Raw genomic sequence first — 20,058 nt, forward strand, 5'->3', positions numbered from 1 at the left:
AGAAAAAAACTTGGAATTACAACCTCCTTAAATGAAACAGTTATTTGCTATAGAGAAAAATGGAAAGAACACATACTAAGAATGAATAGAAGCAGAATACCTAAACAAATTCTAAATTACCCAAAAGGTACTCGATGCAGAGGAAGACCCTTAAAAAGATGGAATTGAGTCCGGAACAGGCCACTTGGCCTATAAGCCTGGAAAGGAAGAAGAAGAAGAACTTAACCTCAAAAAGACAAAGTTATAGCAACATGTGAACTTAATGATTTTGAAGTAGATGGGGAGAAAATGGAAGCAGTTAACAATTTTGTGCTCCTAGGATCCTGAATTGATCAAGATGGTTATTGACTGAAGAACTTAGAAGATTATTACTCAGAAAGAAAGCATTAACAAATTTAAGCAAGATCTTTAAAGATAAAGATATTAGTCTCATAACAAAAATCAGAATCATGAAAGCAATAGTATTCCCTGTGGTACTGTATGGATGTGAAAGTTGACCCTGAGAAAGAGTGAAAGAAGGAAGTTAGATGAATTTGAATTAAGAGTTTGGAGATGCTTACTAAGAATACCATGGACTGCATAGCAAACCAATAAATCAGTGATAGACAGAATAAAGTCAGATTGCTCCCTCGAAGCTATCATCATCAAGCAAAAATTGTCATACTTCGGACATATTATGCGAGAAAATGACAATCTGGAGAAGATGATGATGCTTGCTAAAGTTGATGGAAGCAGGAGAAGAGGAAGACCAAGAATTAGATGGGTGGATGAAGTTAAAGAAGCAACTGGAATGTGCTTGGAAATTCTGAAAGATATGGCCAGGGACAGATCTGAATGGAGAATGTATGTTCATAGAATCACCAGGAGTCGAAAACAACTCAATGGAACATAATAACAACAAACTTAACATATTAGAGAAAAGATCAAATATGTGACTAACAGATCATATTTTTATTTTTATAAATTAAAATACAGCTTTTAAATGGCATGAATTATAACTTGGAGGTTTTTTCCACAGAAATATTAATGAGGCTAAATATATTACGCTAACTGAACATAATTCTTGTTTCAAAATGAACTCTTATAAATTAATACTTATCCAAATAGTTAAAGCTGAAAGAAAATTGTTTAATGAGCCAGACATTATTAAGTAAATTAAAATTAATAAATTAGATTTGGCAAGGACATATTATACGCATGAATAATAAAGAGTAGTTAAGAAGAAGATGTTCAATGCTAGGCCAGAATGAAAAAGAAAAATTGGAATAATTAAACTGAGATGGGAAGATGAAGTGATTAAGGATATTGAGGCTCTGGGAGTCAAAAATTGGAGGAGCTTAACAATTAATAAATAAGGCTGGCAGGAGTTTATGATGAGATGGTGCTGGAAAAGGGGAGCCAGCAGGAATTATGGACATTGAAGTCACCTAGGAATTACCCCAGAAGTCTAAAATATCTATCATCACTTATGTGTCATCTTTATAATCTGATTCAAAATTCCTTTTACAGTAATGTATTTTTTCTTTCATTTCTAAGCTTTTTCAATAATGTCCAGAACATTTTACCTCCTTTTTTGATATTTATCTTCCACATTCTTACTGAAATCTTTCCATGACTTTTGTTTAGCTACTTTTACACACACAGTTTAGATGTCTTAAATTTCCCCCTGTATCTGCTGGCTTATTTGCTAGGAAGTTTTGGTACAATTCCTTCTTTTCCAAGGGGACTGCTTCTTTAAATTCTCATGTTCATCATGATGTTAGAAAGAGAAAAGAATAGAAAAATAACACCATGCTTCCCTAGATGAATCGATCAATGTTTTCTTCAGGGTCTACCACTGAGCTTACAAGTTTTGGTTATTTTTTCCAGACTGTCATTTTTTTATTCAATAATGTTTGTTCATTCAAAACAATGCTTAAAGGCATAAATAACACAAGGAAAAATACATTTATTAACCTCACTAATAATTAGTGCACAAATTCACATGGAGATAAGATGCAAGAAATAAGGAGAGTTTTATTGACTATGTTATTGCTGATATCAATTTTTTCATGCTGGTTCAAGACACAAGACTATAGAGAGGATTGGAAATAGGATGTGATCACTATTTAGTGTTGAGCAGGATAAAATTGAACCACTTATCAAAAAAGAAGAGTGTGTAAGAAACTTTAAAATAAATTAAAGTTGATTTGTTTTAAAGTTTTGTCAGAGGTGAACTGCAGACTCAAATACATCAACATTATAAAAATAAAGAGGTTGAATGTAAGAACCAAAACTTGGAGATTCAGTGGCAAAACCATGAGAAAAAACTGACTGATTTAGTCAAAGAGGCATGTCATGTCGTGATGTTGTCTGTAAGGATAGAAAAATCAGAACTGCATCATGGACTCAGAAAGTTTAAGAGCCAGTCAAGGAAAAAGAAGAAAGCATATCGGAAGTTCCTAAAAAGTAATTCTGCTTAGAGAACAGAGAAAAATGTAAAAGAGATAATCTATTTGTAAAACCGACTAAACAAAAGTCATGGAAAGATTTTGGTAAGAACATTGCCTCTAGAACATTGAAAATAAATATCAGGAAGACGGCAAATTATTCTAGAGGCTATCGCAAAAGCTTAGAAATGGAGAAAAGAGTACCATAAAAGGAATCAGAAATTATAAAGATGACATGAAAACTGAAAATAAAGATGTTCTAGATGTCTGGAGTAATTACTTTGAAAGACTGCTGTATGAAACAAACAGTGGGAGAAAACACTCAACAGGAATGCAATCAGGAACACATATCAATACGTAAAGTGGAGAAAGCCATGACAAACTTGAAAGGCAAAAAAAGTAGATAGAGTAGATGATATTTGACCAGAAATGCTCTAATATGGAGGTATAAAAGTTTTACAGTGGCTGTGGTGCATAATTCAGAAGGCCTGGTTAGAGGGTCAAATTCCATATGATTGGAGCAGAGTTCTTCTCATTATACCCATCTATAAAAAGGGAAATAAAACTGAATGTGAAGATAAAGGAATTTCCATATTGAGTGTTCATAGTAAGATTTATGAACACTATAATAGAAGCAACTAAGAAAAATTGTGGAAGGAAAACTTGCTGAAGAACAAGCTGAACTCAGGCTAAATAGAGGTTGTCAGGATCAGATTTTTGTTCATTTAATGTACATTTCACTTGCAAATTGTTGAGAAATCTTGGAAATATAACAAGGATTTGAATTTATGAGGGTGGTCTAAAAGTGTTTGGCCTCAACCATAGATAGCAACATTATCAGCAAGATTAATTTTTTCTAAGTTGGTACATGTCATAAGCATCCATGTGAAATTGAAAGTCATTCTACCAAGTAGTTTGTTTTACACAGCTGTTTGAAGCAAAAGTGATGTCTGTATCCCTTGAGATGGATAAAATTGAGTATCGTGCGGTTATAAAATTCTATGTAAAAGAAAATTTAATGCCAAAAGAAATTCATTCGAAGTTCATAAAAGTTTATGGGCACTCTTCTCCTTTGTTTTCAACAATTAAGAAATGGGCTATCGAGTTTAAATGTTGATATACCAGCCTTGAAGATGATTCACATGAAAGACATCCAAAAAGTGTAACAACACCAGAAATCATTGATCAAGTACCAATATGATATTGGATGACCGGCGAGTCAAAGTGCATGATATTGCTGAACTATAGGCATTTTAAAAGAACGTGTAGGATATATTTTGCAAATGAAACAGCTTTGCACAAAATTTTTGGTTTGCTCACAGCAGACCAAAAACAGCAGTCAAAACAGTGGACAGAACCCAGGTGTTCAGCGCCAAAAGAGACAAAGTCGGTTCCATCAGCAGGAAAGATCATGGTATCAGTGTTTTGGGATGCCAAAGGCATTTTCTTTATTAATTATCTTGAAAAGGGTAAAACAATAATCGGGGAATATTATTCCCATCTTTTAACCAGACTAGATGAAAAAATTCGCGAGAAAAGACCCGATTTGCAGAATCAAAAAATCATCTTTCATCAAGACAATGCACCTGCCCACAAAGGTGCTCTGGTAACGGGAAAATAAGGTATCTGCACTATGAATTGATTGAACATCCACCCTATTCCACAGATTTGGCTTCCTCTTGTAAAAATAACCATAATTTAAAATTATGAATATTTTTACAAATTGTTTATGTTAGTACATTATTAGTTTTGGTTTCATAACACGAAGTGTCGGCACTTGCGATGTGCCTGTTATTGATGTTATTTTGTCAAAACGAAATGAAAAGCATTTAAAAAATTTATGTACTTGCTGGATTTGGATAGTTGTGTTACTTTTAGAAATTTTATTGTAGTTTGAAATTATTAAGTTTGTGTTTTATAAAGACATTGTCGTTATGCTAACGGAGACAAGTCAGCCATTATACCTAACTTCTTGCTTGCCATTTTCATGAAGTGTGCATGCTCGCCACGGAGTTTGCTGGGTGATTGACAGCTGACAGACAGAGCATTCGGTATCGAGAAAAACGAGAGAGCTAATAGAAGTTTCAGAATGCAGACCAGAGGAATTCTGTTCTTATGAAGTTTATTTAGTTTTATGTGACAGTCGGAAGAATATTAATAGTATTAATATATAGAATAGTAAAAAAGATTAGTAAAACTGTGAATTTTTAAACTGGAGGAGTTGAGACTGTCAGCAAGTAATTAGTAAATAAAAGAAGATGTCGCAGTCGATGTTCTAAAGAAATGTTCGAACAAACGCTGATTGGAAAATTTCATTTGTCTTAAGGATGGAGGATATACTTATTTCTACTGGAAAAGGAGACAGAATTAGCTCAACTTAGAAATATTGTTTTTGAAGTAGTAGAAGAAACTTTTCACTGGTACAAAAATTAGTAAATTGTGCATCAAACTGAACTGGAAGAGGTAACAGCATTTATACTTCAGTGAGGATTATATTGTGTACTACATAAGGGTAGTAAGAAAGGATCTCATGAAAAAGAAGAAGAAATGTTCATATTTTCGGAAAAGGACCTAAACAAAGAAATTATGAACATTTTTGTTGTTGTGAAAATAAAGGTGTTGTCTGGTAGACGTGATTAAGTAAGTTAAACAATCCTTATTGTATTGTTAGATATAGAATAATAGAGATTGTTAGATATAGAATAATAGAATGAGTCAGAGAATAGATGGTTTTAATATCTTTGGATAAGAAAATCTCTAAAGTGTAGATTTATTTTATAAGGCCTTGAATCCAGTATTTTGCAGTTATTTATGTAATTTTATTTTAATGTACATATTGTTTTAGTTTTATTAAATATGTATATTTTTTGCATTTGGTCTTGAGTCGGTGATTTTCCGGATTCTAAAATAAACAAATCATTGAACAAATCGGAATTGAACCTTTGTGTAATAATAAACACTCGGAATATAAAAACAAATCTTAATAGAGATAATCTCATAATAAATGACAATAAATAATCTCTTTTCCAAACAAATGGTGCAGTCGACATTTGTTTCTTAAACTTGTTTGAAAAGAGAGATTATTAATTTCCATTTGTTATGAGATTATCTCTATTTAGATGTTTTTATATTCCAAGTGTTTATTGTTATTTACACAAGGATTCAATTCCGATTGGTGCAATGACTTTTAACTGTTTCTTTTAGAATCCAAAAAATCACTGACTCAAGACCAAATACAAAAAATATACACATTTAATAAAACTAAAGCAATAATATATGCAGTTTAGATAAAATTACATAACTACAAAATACCGGATTCAAGGCTTTCTAAAATAAATCTATGCTTTAGAGATATTCTTATTCAAAAATGTTAAACCACCTATTCTCTGACTCATTCTATTACTGGATTGTTTAACATATACGTAATCATGTCTACCAGACTAAGCACCTTGTTTTCACAACAACAAAAATGTTCAGTCAGTTTCTTTCTTTCTTAGGGCCTTTTCTGAAAATATAAACATTTTTTTTTTTTTTTTTGTTTCCATAGGATCCTTTCTTATTACCCTTACGTAGTACACAATATCATTACTCACTGAAGTATAAATACTCTTACCTCTTGCAGTTCAGTTTGATGCACCATTTACTAATTTTTGTATTGGGAAAAAAAAAGTTTCTTCTACTACTTCAAAAACAACATATCTAAGTTGAGCTAATTCCGTTGCTCTTTCCACCAGTAGAATTAACAAATATATCCGGCATCCATAAGACAGATGAAACTTTCCAATCAGCATTTCCTCAAACATTGCTTTAGAACATCGACTGCAGTATCTTCTTTTATTTACTAATTACTTGTTGACAGTCTCAACTCCTCCAGTTTAAAGACTCATAGTTTCACTATTCCTTTTCGGAATCTACAATTAATATTTTCCCAACTGTCACATAAAACTAAATAAACTTCATAAAAACAAAATTCCTCTGGTCTGCATTCTGAAACTTCCATTAGCTCTCTCGTTTTTCTCATTACCGAATGCTCTGTCTGTCAGCTGTCAATCACCCATCAAACTCCTTAGCAAGCATGCGCACTCCATGAAAATGGCAAGCAAGAAGTTAGGTATAATGACTGACTCGTCTCCATTAGCATAACGACAATGTCTTTATAAAACACAACACTTAATAATTTTAAACTACGATAAAATTTTGTTGAAAGCGGCAGCCTTCATTAGCGTTATGTCAACTGTTTATGACATTTGTTTCATTAGAAGTCGAGTTATAGTGCCAAGAGTGATTGTGTTTTGACAAACGGTCGGAAAATGAGTTTCAAACAGAGAGCTGCAATTGACTTTTGTGTTAAACTTGGTAAAAGTTTTATCGAAATGCATCAAAAAAGAATATGGTGATGAATGCTTATCCCATACTCAAGTTTACAAGTGGTTTAAACGATTTCAAAGTGGTCATGAGACACCTGAGGATGACGAAAAGCCAGGCCATCCAAAAACTGGACTGAGCAAAGTTAACATCCAAAAACTGCATGACTGTGAGACTGACCGAGAGTTTGAGCCTTCGTAAATTGAATTCGTGATTTGTTCCCCACAAGTCGACCGACGACCAAAAAATGTATCGAATTGAACACTGAAGAAACTCATTAAAACTTCTCATAAGCACTCAAGCTTCCTTGAAATTTCCTGGTGACAAAACATGGTGTTTTGAGTATGAGCCCGAGACAAAGCGCCAGAGTGCTGAGTGGAGACCACCAGAAGAGGGGCTTCTGAAAAAAAAGTCGCTTGGAAGTCAAAAGTAAAGACAATGCTGATTTGTTTCTATGATTCAAAGGGCATTATCCACAAAGAATTTATTCCACCTGGCCAAACGGTCAATGGCGAGTTTTATCTCGAAGTTTTGAAGTGATTGATAGCGAGAATTCGTCGCATAAGGCATGAATATTGTGACCACCGACAGTTCGTCAAAACATGCCATCACTCTTGGCACTATAACTCGTCTTCTAATGAAAGAAATGTCATAAACAGTTGACACAACACTAATGATGGTTGCTGCTTTTGACAACAAAAAGATACAACAGGTGGCACCACTAGTTTCTTCTATTTTCAAAAAGTTCGGTTTCTTTTTGGACAGAGGGTGTACATAAATTTTCTAAATGCTTTACATTTCATTTTGACAAAATAACATCAATAACGTTGCAATTGCCGACAGTACGCATTATGAAACCAAAACTAATAATGAACTAACATAAACAATTTGTAAAAATATTCATAATTTTAAATTATGATTATTTTTACATTCTGACTTCTATCTCTTCCCAAAACTAAAACTCTTCCTCGCTGGTCAACGTTTTCTTCAAATCAAGAGGTGATTGATTGCAGCTGTAGAGGAGTATTTTGCAGATCTTACTGTGAACCACTATAGGGATGGGATAATGGTGCTGGAATAAATGTATTAGTCTTAAGGGAGATTATGTTGAAAAATAAAAATAATTTTGAAATTATAAATTAGTTTTTTTTCATTGTTAGGCCGAGAACTTTTCAGACCACCCTCGTAAGTTTTGTAAATCTTGAAAAGGCAAATGACAAGGTGCCAATAGAAAAGCCTTTCAAAATGCTGTAATTATATGGGGTAAATGGAACATTATAAATTCATAATAATGTTTTATGGGATAAACAATGCCAAGAGAGGAAAAAATATTCATTAAACTCAATAATATTTTTCTGATTTTCTAATCAGCATCATCAGAGCACAATTATGACTGTGATAGACACACATCATTCAAATACGCAACTCAGGAAAGCAATTTAAACTGTAACTGATAATAAAACTAGTGTGCTTACATGGTTATATGGGTCAGATAATCACAAAGTTAATTTAGAAAAGCCAAGCTATCAAGTCTTAAAATGATATAGTCTCCCATATCTTTGAAAATGCAATTAATGCAGCCACACCTGATCCCAATTCTAAAAATATTCTCTTAGACCTATAATGACTTTTATGTAATAAGGATGTTTTCCTCCATATGATCCTATGTGAAGGAGTATCCAGCCCATGGTCAGTCAATCCCAACTTGCCATACGATGATTATCGATGTAATTTTTGTGTTTCTTCAAGGTGGATGTTAACTGATCTACTAGTCTGTCCAAAGTAGGCCAAACTGCAAGCACAAGAAACTAGTAGATCAGTTAACATCCACTTTGAAGAACTCAAGGATGTTCAAAAGGAGATGGTTGAACATTCTCTTCAAGTATGAAGGCAAATAAAAAGATTTGAAAGTGTCATGGAGATCACATTTGCAGAGAACTTTGGCTACTTTTTTCTGATGTATGCTTAATATGGGATAGGAATGGTTTTGCTGTAGTCCTGCATGTTGTAAGGATAAGAGTGCGCACAATATCTTATCTGTTTTATATGGGCTGTAGACATTAACAAAAAAGGTGTTGAAACGGTCCCTGAGCTCAGTTTCCAGGGCACTATTATTTGAAGAAACAGTCTTTGTTTGAGTAAGTGTTTTGAGGATGCCATATTGTTGGGAAGGGTGGTGGTGTGATTGTTTATGTAAATACCTTCCTATAGAGTGGATTTTCTATAAATAGAGAAGGATAATGAGCCATTAGGAAGGTGTGTGTCACTAGTTTAACTGAGAAGGGGAGATAAGTGTTCCTTCCTTTTTTTCTATGGCGAAGTTAGTTTATTTTAGGTGTTAACTATTGAGACACACCAAAAATGTATCTAACGTGTCTGGACCATGGGATCACACCAACCTAGCCAAATTATCAGTTTAGCAATTAGAACATCATACAGAGCAATATATATCTATATTTAAGCTGTAAATCAGCAGTCAAAATTGAAAGAAGTGCAGGAAGATGGTTTGATGTAAAATCAGGTGTAATAGAAGAATGCATGTTATCTCCACTGTTATCATCTATACAGATTGCATTTGGAAAGAAAGTGGCATTAAACCTGATATTAGAATTATAGATATTAAACTTAACACTTTGCTTTAGGCAAATGATGTCCAGTCAAGTTTTCAGGATTCTCTAACTAAATTGCAAAACAACTATAATAAATTTGGCATAATAATCAGTAATAAAAAGATGAAAACTATGAAAACAGACAGAAACATAGATGAAGTAAATCCTTCAGCTTAATGGGGAACCTACAGAACAAGTAAACTATTTCAGCTATTTAGGCACAGTTTTTTGTGAAGATGGCAAAGTAATTTGGAAATAGACAACAAAATAAGATGTTATGGCAGATAAATGAACAAATGAATAAATGTACATGCAATAAGAGAGATTAGTCAAAACACTAAATTAGCTATATAGAGGACAGTGTTCAAGCCAATTTTAACTTAATGGATTTGAGAGCTGGTTTAGAAATAAATCACTTAATCAGAGACTGGAGACCACAGATATGAGTTCTAAGAAGAAATTGGAGGGAAAGGGGCAAACGGGTGTCGTCAATGGGAATCATTAAAAATGAAGACGTTAGAAAAGTTCCTTAACTTGACATTTGTTCCTATTCAAGAATGTGTGAGCAGAGTTAATATAAGGTGGTATTGGCCAAGTAAATAAAATGGATGAAGAAAGATTAGCAAAACAGGTATTTGATGCTGAGATGGCAGGAAATAGACCGACTAGAAGAATCTAGGAGAAGTGATTCAGTGAGAAGTGCCTCAAAAACACCTAATGTTAGATACTACAATATTGGAGTGCTGAGAAGTAATATTAATTTGGAGGAAAATTATGAATCGGAGATTAATAATAATGTAAAGTTAATTATGCAGTGCTGTGACCCTGACCCCCCCCCAGGCTGTCAAATGTCAGAAATTTATTATGATGAATCAGGTGGCAGCTTTGGACAAAAGCTGCTTGACTTCCAGCAAAGCTCTTCACTTTCCACAATAATACAATAATTCTTTTTTTTTTTTTTTTCCGATCACATCAATTGTAAAACACATCCTTATTTCAAATATATTAAAATATGAAAAAACATGCGAAAAAACGAATTACTATATTTCTTCAGAATTGAAGAAATATGGTAATTCGTTTATACATAATAGCCAGTCAGGTATGTTTAGACAAATGAAGATAAAAGTTAAATTTTTGAGTCTCTTCATAATATAAAATGAATCTCATGCAAATTTGTGTTTGTTATTAGAAGTGAAGCCTTTTGATTTTTTTTTTTTTAAATTTAATAAATTGGCACGATTTGTTAATACTTCCAATGAGTGATATTTAATAACAAAAGACTAAGAACATACTTACTTGGTCAGAAGCCTGAAGTTCAAAGAACATTATTCGACCATCACTAACCAAAAATGCAGCTTTCATTTCAGTCACTGGGCATACAGACATTCCCATTATTCTGGCATGTTTTGTGAGACGCAAACTATCTGACTGGCAATGAAGATCATATGTTACTTCCAAATAAGAATCAGGATTTGATACGTCACCAACTGAGTGAACAAAAAATGAAGTTATCATTTGAGATTGAGAAAAACAATAAAAATTAGGCATGTGCAATTGTAGGAATAATTTAACTAGTGTCTCCAACTTATTGTAGAAGATCTCATTTATATGTCATATACTATAATCCAGTGCTTCTCTACCTGTGATCTGCAATGATGGGACAGGTGGCTACAAGCAGACTTAAATTAAATAAATAAATATCATTCGTCATTATCATCATCAAATTCCTGCCATGTACCCTCAAGGGATGTACAGGATATGATAGCACTACATGAAAAATTTACATCATTACTAACTTCCTATCTACAATTTTCCTCCAGATCAGTCTGCTACTTGTCAAGACACGAATATTATCACATCTTATATTTCTGTTGTCAAAGGAATTTTGTACCCTATCAAACCACCTATATCTTGATTTTCCTCTGGGTCGTTTTCCTGCCAACCTGGCAGAGAACACTTGTTTTACCAATCTTTCCTCGCCCATTCTGTTTAAATAACCATACGACCTGAGATTAGCTCTGCTAACGCATTACTGGATGCTGACAATGTCAAGTTCTTTCCTAATATTCTCATTTTTAATATGATATTGCTATTGATGTCATCTGTTCATGCCTATAATCTTTCTCAGAACTCTCATATCTGCAGTCTTTAGTCTTTGGTCAAGTGTTTTACTTCTGACCCAGCTCTCAGATCCATAAGTTAAAACTGGTTTGAACACTGTCTTGTATACAGCTAATTTAGTGTTCCGACTAATTTCTCTCTTATTCCATATGAATTTATTCAATTGACTTCCTACTATACCAGCTTAATTGATTCTGCTGTTTATTTCCATATTTAATTTACCATCTTCAGTAAAAACCATGCCTAAGTAGGTGAAATGTTTTACTAGTTCCACAGGTTCTTACAATGCAGTTGACATTTTCAATGATTCTGCCTATTTTCATTGTCTTTGTCTTTTTATTGCTGACCTTCATACCATATCTATTACAACAGTTATTCAATTTAGTCAAAGAATCTTGCAGACTCGTAGTGGATTTATTGATAAGTATAACATCGTCTGCATAAAGCAAAGAGCTGACATTAACATTTCCAATTTCGATATCATGTTAAATACCACTTTCCTTGATAATGTGATCCATATAGATAATGAATAACAGAGGGGATAATGTACATCCATGTCTCACACCAGATTTAACATTAATCCATCTTCCCGTACTTCCCTCAGTATTGCTTGATATCATGCCCCATTGACACCATATAACTGTAGCATATTGAATAGCTTCTCTCTTGGCACCTTATCATATGCCTTTTCCAGATCTACAAAACTCAAATAGAGATCTTTGTTATGTTCCCATGATTACTCCACTATTTGTTGTAAAGTGAAGATCTGATAGTGACAGCCTCTATTTGGCCGGAATACAGATTGTTCTTCACCAAGCTTTTCTTCTACAATTCTTCTCAACCGTTTCTCAAGTATACTTACATATATCTTACCAGGAACACTCAGTAGGGAAATGCCTCTGTGATTCTCACATTCAGTTTTATTTCCCTTTTTATATATGGGTACTATTAGAGCTCTACTCCAATCATCGGGAATTCGTCCCTCTGTCCAGGTCTTCTGAACTATGCAGTACAGCTACTACAAGACTCTTATACCACCGTACTTCAGCATTTCTGGTCGAATATCATCTACTCCTGCTGCCTTTCCACATTTTAAGCCTTTGATGGCTTCAAGTATGGATATGTATTCCTGACTGTATGCCTATTGAATGTTTTTTTACCACTATGCTATCACTGCTTGTTTCATTTTGCAATTTCTCTAAGTAATTACTCCATACTTCAACGATATCTTTTTCTCCCGTTTTCATGTCACCTTTATCATCTCTAACTCCTTTTACGCTACTCTCTCCTCCATTTCTAAGCTTCTTCAATAACCTCTAAAATATTTTGCCACCTTCTTGATATTTATTTTCTATGTTCTTGCCAAAGTGCTCCCATGACTTTTGTTTAGCTTTCTTACATTTGTCTCTGTATTCTCTAAGAGCACAAGCTGACTTATTTGTCGGAAACTTTTGATATGCTTTCTTCTTTTCCTTCACTGCCTCTTTAACTTCCTGTGTTACCATGTTAACTTCCTGTGTTCACCATGGAGTTCTGATATTTCTATCCTTGAAGACAACCTCACCACATCATTTTTACTTCAATAATATTTGCATATTTTAGTCTACAGTTCACATCTGAGAGCTGCTTAACTTTTATTCGCTTTAAAACTTTCTTACATGTTATTCTTTTCAATATGAAATTCAATTTCATCCTGCTAAAGACTAAATAGTGATCACTTCCAATTTCAAATCCTCTATACACTCTGGTGTCCTGCACCTGGGAGAAAAACATCACTATCAATAAGAACATAGTCAATGAGACTTTTCTTATTCCTTGCCTCTTCTCTACATGTGAATTTATGCACATTTTTATGTTGGAACATGGTGTTAGTAATAACCAGTCCATGTCCTGAGCAGAAATCCAACAAATATTTGCCATTATTATTATTAGCTTTGCTCTTTTCTCCAAATTTTCCCAATATATTTTTGTATGTCTGACAATCATTTTCTACTCTGCTATTTAGATCCCCAACAAGGACCAACTTTTCCTTTTTCATTGTGTCAGATGCTTTCTCTAAAGCATTAAAAAATTCCTCCACTTCTACTTTAGTAGAACCTTCTGTGGGACCATAGGCTCAAATAAGTCTGATTGTCCCGTTCCCCATTCTAATATTTGCCCACATCACTCTACTTGAGACTGACTGCCATTCAAGAAAATTAGCCTTGTATTTAGTGTTGAATACGATGACTACTCCTTCTTTTCCTTGATTGTCATTGCCTGAATATAACATTTTGTATTTATTGCTCAAAAAGATCTCACCAGTTTTTGTCTTTTTTGTTTCAGTCATCCTATTATGTCGACCTGATACTTATCTAATTCCTCAGCTAGCTCCATTTCTTTGCCATTCAGGCTTCTTAGGTTGATAGTACTGATCTTTAACTCTGGTGATGTTGAGTTGGAGGTGTGCTTTAGATTTGTTCCAGTAGCTAACTTTTCGCTGTTCACCCTGGTTCCCTGGTGAAAACAACGGGGGACTTGTTTAACCAGGCAACACCCCAGCCAGCATGAAATTTTGTCATGTTGTACCATCATTTTATAATTTGGTTTAAGCCAATAAGAATTACAATTTGTCGGCTAAATCCCAAATTGCCAGCCCATCCTTGTGCATTCAGTATCCAGGTAGATACCCAACAGGGTGCAACACGAGAAGGTGAGGATTGGACATTAGGTCAGAAGCCCTGGTCGGTTCTCCTCATTCCTTTAAAGGCAATGTGGAGGTCTCCTCCCAGTTATATAGCTTTGACCCTTAAGCACCCATATATTTTTTAATTATTCAAACAAAACAAATTAAAATTGAATAAGTAAGTAAAAATTATTGAAATCAAATGGAGACTTGAAAAACCAACAGAAGCATCAGAATGTTCAAAGGCAAAAGCAAGAAAACTATATTGTTGTTCACTTCACCCCTCTTTTGTCATTCGTCATTCTATTCTGCTACTAAATTTGTAGCCCCAGAATGATGAATAATAAAAGAGGGGTGAAGTGAACAACAATATAGTTTTATTGCTTCTGCCTTCCCCTTGCTGTTTTGTCAGATTTGAAGTGAACATCTGTTATCCACATTTCAACCAATTGCTTGTTGTTTATTGATTTTTATTATTCAAGGTTTCCCTCCTTCAACCAAGGCTCAGTATATCTTCAGAAGTGTTAAGTGATACTTGGACAAAGTGTGTCGTGAGTTAATCCCAGTATTTATATATTTTTCAGAAACATTTTTTAATAATGGAAAAGTGGCTTAAAATTAGGACTTTGCAAAGAAGAGCAAATGAAACAGGTGATGCTAACCCTAATTGTGATACACGTGTTGTAATGGCGAGTGAATCTGATACTATTAAAGTAGAATAAACAAGCAGTTCAAAGAAAAAATGCAGTAGGAAATAAAACAGTTCATATTTGGAAATCGGGTTTACTTGGCGTGGAGATGAAAGTGAACAAGAACCTCAATGTGTTTTGTGTTATGAAGTGATGTCGAACAAGTGCATGAAACCTGCAAAACTCCGAGGACATTTATGGTGTGAAAAATAAGTCAATTGAATTTTTTTCAGCAATGCTTAGGGACATTAAATCATGGGAAAGGTATAGTTTCGGCCATGGGTTCCATTAAAAGCAAGGCACTGGAAGCAGCCTACCTGTTAAGTTTGCGCATGGCAAAAACAAGGAAACCTCATTCTATCGGGGAAAATTTGCTACTTCCAGCTATAAAAGATGTGGTAAAAACAATGTTTGCCAACAAGTTACTAAAAGATGTTGATATGATTCTTCTTTCAAATGACACTGTCAGTCGCAGAATTAATGATATGGCAGGTGACATAGAATCTCAGTTAATCGAAAGAGTTAAGAAGAGCCCTTATTATGCAATACAGACAGACGAGACTACTGATGTTACAAATGATGCGCAGTTAATATGCTACGTAAGATATGCGCATGATAACAACATTCATGATGATATTCTGTTTTGTAGAACTTTGCCATCCCGAACAACTGGAGAAGAAATATTTCACACTCTCAATAATTACATAATATACAAAGGGATCCCATGGGAAAAATGTATAGGTTTCTATTTGGATGGAGCTCGCACCCTTACAAGCAGGCATAGTGGGGTTGTATCTATGGTCAAGGAAGTAGCTCAGGATATGAATTAGGTACACTGTTTCATACATAGGGAAGCGTTAGTCTCCAAAGGAATGCCACCAGAATTTAAAACTGTGCTATACAATGCTGTAAAGCTAATTAATTTTATTAAAGCTCGATCGTTAAATAACAGGTTATTTTCAGTACTCTGCGATGAAATGGGCAGTGAATATATGCAATGTTTGCTTCATTCTAAAATACACTGGCTTTCCAGGGACAAAGTACTAACAAGGTTATTTCAATTAAGGCACAAAGTTTTATTATTTGTAAATGAACGTAATTCTGACTTTGCATCACTCCTTGTTAACGAAGTATGATTATCAACACTATCCTATCTTTCAGACTTTTTTTTTTATAAATTAAATGAACTAAATCTCTCCCTTCGGGGAAATTCTTTAACTGTTCTTGATGCCTACAACAAAATAAAGGCATTCAAGAAAAAACTAGTTTTATGGATTAATTATTATGTAAAAGACAGACAATTTGTACCTTTTCCAAAAAATCGGAATCCTTTTTAGTGGAAAATAATATTTTTGTTGATTCTGAGTTTCTGGAAAGGGTTTGTGACCACTTCAAAAATCTGAAAAGGAAGTTTGAAACATTTTCCAAATAACTTTTATAAGAAATTTCTGTGAGTTCACGATCCATTTCAGGCTTGCAGTCACGAGAATGACCTTTCGTCATCGAAAACAGAACAGCTAATTGAGCTTTCAAGTGACAGTGGACTTAAAATGCAATTCCGTGATCTTGGTTTGGCTCGATTTTGGATCTAGCCTTCAGTGAGAAGTGAATTCCGCAAATTATCTGAAGAAGCATTGAAAATCATCATACAGTTTTCTACAACCTATCTTTGGGAGAAAGGACTTTCATTGCTCCTTCAAATAAAAATAAATACAGAAATCGTCTTAATGTGTGCATGCCGATATTGAGCCAGATATCCAGTAACTCTGCAAGGACCGAGAAGCTCAACCATCTCATTAAAAGTAAGTAGTAGCATAATTATATCATATTATTTGTTTAATAAAAATTAAAAACTTTGTTCAATGATGATACACTTAATCGTTTACTTCCAATTTAATTAATTATGTTGCCATATGTATTCAAAACATGCTTTTAGGTTTATTATGTTATAAATGGCGCAGTTTTTCTGAAATGTTGGTAATTCCTACATAGGTTTTTAAAAAAATTACAAAAAAGTCAAAATGACATATAGGGAAATAAATTAAAAACAGCATGTTTATTTTTGAAGTAAAACTTTAATTCCAACATTCTAAAATGTTACTTTTCTTGCTTTTCTGTTCACAAAATCATCGATGACATTGTTGAAGTCTATTTCATCACTCAGTTGCTGTTTTATAGACAGTATGGCAAGATTTTTTAAACGCCAAAAAAGTGCCTCCCAGGGCATATCTTCTCCCCCCCCCCCCCCAGCTAAGCCTCTGTAACTTAGTGGTCTGTAGGTATTTTGCTGGTAATTGGGTTTAGAAAGGTTGAGAAATGCTGCTCTAATCAATCCTCTTGTTAAGTAATTTATGCCATTCTCTCCACCCCCTCACAAAAAAAATTCCGAATATAAGCATAAATATGTAAATAGCTTTCACGCCTTACATATGTAACAAAAAACATATAGATTTTTTTCAAAAATCTCCAATATAGTTTCATCCAAAGTTACGTGGGCATCAGGGAGATAGACCATTAACTATATTCAAAACATGAATCACAAATCATGCATATGGTAGCTCTTGTCTTGGTCATACCAGAAGTATATGATTATGCTATTCAAAGGAACAACTGTAAAAAGTTGCATAGATAAAAAATAATTTAAAACAATTATTTTATTTTTTTTAAATGAACAATTAATGGTAATCACTTCCAAAAACTTAGAGATTGGCATGTAGTCTGATCATCTGAGGTTCAAATGATTTTGCAGCATTTCACAATTCAAGGAAAAGACAATCAAATTTCAACTTGCTGGAATGAATAAATTATCTGCTTAAATAACTCTGTGCCTAGTGTCAACAGCATGAGCAGCAAGACCAGACTTGTCAGATTCCAAAAATGTAATATAGTCTTGAAGTTCTTCGATTCTAATCAAGGAAGAACTGCTAGTCTGTCCAAAATAGCAAAGATGACATGGACAGGATATTTAACAGACACCTGGTAAGGAAAGTGATAGTAATGTATCCTTTGTAGCTGAAAGGAAGGAAGACTGTTTCATAGCTGGTTTGAAGGCAGTATAGATTGAATTTATGAAGAATCCAAGCTATTAGTTCCGCAGTCTCTTTAAGGCAGAGTATTGCAATTTTTTCCATTGGATTGTAGTCTGATAGAAGGATGATAATTATAATTTTTTGAATGGTAATTTTCTTGTATCTGTTACATATCAGATTGCTTTTAATTTTATTCAGTTCATTTAACAGAGGAGTAGATTGTGTGAGCTCTATATACAAAACTCTTGATAATACCCATCTCCTATGATGAATGATGAGTGAATGTCTGCAAGTAAAGGATGGCTTCTGATAAACTGAAAATTCAACATTTTCAGGATTTTGAATTATTAAAGTATCTAAAAATGACAGTTGGTTATTGGATGTTCAATAGTTAACTTGATATGGCAGTACAAGGAGTTTATTTTCTATAAGAACTGAAGTAATTCTGACTCAGAGTGGGACCAGACTTCAAATATATTATAGTGTCAGGGTTGTTTTTCTAGAATCATCTGAGTTTCCCATTAATGTTCCTTCAATTTGTATAAACAACTTATTACACCATGTAAAATAGCCAGGGTGCTTAAGGGTCAAAGCTGTATAACTCAGAGGAGACCTCCCCATAGCCTTTAAAGGAATGTGGAGAACCGACCATGGCTTCTGACCTAATGTCCAATCCTCACTTTCTCGTGGTGCACCCTGTTGGGTATCTACTTGGATACTGTAAGAACGAGGATGAGCTGGCAATTTGGGATTTAGCCGACCAAATTGTATTCTTATTGGTTAAACCAAAATAAAAAATGATGGTATGACATGACAAAATTTCATGCCAGCTGGGGTGTCGCCCCGGTTAAACAAGGTCCCCGTTGTTTTTGCCAGGGAACCAGGGTGAACAGCGAAACGTCAGCTACTGGAACAAATCTGAAAACAAACCCCAACTAAACATCACCAGAGTTAAAGATTGGTACTATCAACATAAGAAGCCTGAATGGCAAAGAAATGGAGCTAGCTGAGGAATTAGATAAGTACCAGATAGACATAATAGGAGTGACTGAAACAAAAAAGACAAAAACTGGCGGATTCTTTCTGAGCAATAAATACAAAATGTTATATTCAGGCAATGACAATCAAGGAAAAGGAGTAGCCATAGTATTCAACACAAAATACGAGGCTAATCTTCTTGAATGGCAGTCAGTCTCAAGTAGAGTAATGTGGGCAAATACGAGAATGGGGAACTGGACAATGAGACTTATTTGCGCCTATGGTCCCACAGAAGGCTCCACTAAGGTAGAAGTGGAGGAATTTTTTGAGGCTTTAGAAAAAGCAACTGACACAATGAAAAAGGAAAAAGCTGGTCCTTGTTGGGGATCTAAATAGGAGAGTAGGAAATGATTGTCAGACATACAAAAAGTATTGGGAAAATTTGGAGAAAAGAGCAAAGCTAATAATAATGGCAAATATTTGTTGGATTTCTGGTCAGGACATAGACTGGTTATTATTAACACCATGTTCCAACATAAAAATGTGCACAAATTCACATGAAGAGAAGAGGCAAGGAGTAACAAAAGTCTCATTGACTATGTTATTGTTGATAGTGATGTTTTCTCCCTGATGTAGGTCACCAGAATGTACAGAGGATTAGAAATTTGAAGTGATCACTATTTAGTCTTGAGCAGGAATAAAATTGAATTTCACATTGAAAAGAATAACATGTAAGAAAGTTTTAAATTTAAAGTTTTTAAATTTAAAATTTCAGATGTGAACTGTAGACTAAAATACACAAAGATTATTGAAGAAAAAATGAGAGTTTGAGAACAGGAATCAAACCTTGGAGATTCAGTGGCAAACTCTGAAGAAAACATTGACTGATTCTGCCAGAGAGGCATGTGGTGAGGTTGTCTACAAGGATAAAAAAATCAGAACTCCCTGGTGGATACAGGAAGTTAAAGAGGCAGTGAAGGAAAAGAAGAAAGCATATCAAAAGTTCCTGTCAAATAAGTCAGCTTGTGCTCTTAGAGAATACAGAGACAAATGCAAGAATATAGAAAATAAATATCAAGAAGGTGGCAAAATATTCTGGAGGTTGTTGAAGCAGCATAGGAATGGAGGAGAGAGTGATGTAAAAGGAGTTAGAGATGATAAAGGCGAAATGAA

The 20,058-nt window shown here is 34.1% G+C and overlaps 1 protein-coding gene across 1 annotated transcript in view; it reads right to left on the reverse strand.

Annotated features, from left to right (window-relative positions):
• Positions 1–20,058, reverse strand: part of LOC150110628 (WD repeat-containing protein 11-like) — a 355,935-nt gene that overhangs the window by 215,131 nt on the left and 120,746 nt on the right. The window contains exon 9 of the mRNA XM_090399950.1: positions 10,700–10,890. Coding sequence (XP_090256076.1) covers positions 10,700–10,890 — 191 coding nt within the window. The remainder of the gene's footprint in view (positions 1–10,699; positions 10,891–20,058) is intronic.

This window comes from Typopeltis vanoorti, chromosome 1, assembly GCF_054136105.1.
Source record: "Typopeltis vanoorti isolate ZY-2024b chromosome 1, IOZ_Tvanoo_1.0, whole genome shotgun sequence".
NCBI classification, from domain to species: domain Eukaryota; kingdom Metazoa; phylum Arthropoda; class Arachnida; order Uropygi; family Thelyphonidae; genus Typopeltis; species Typopeltis vanoorti.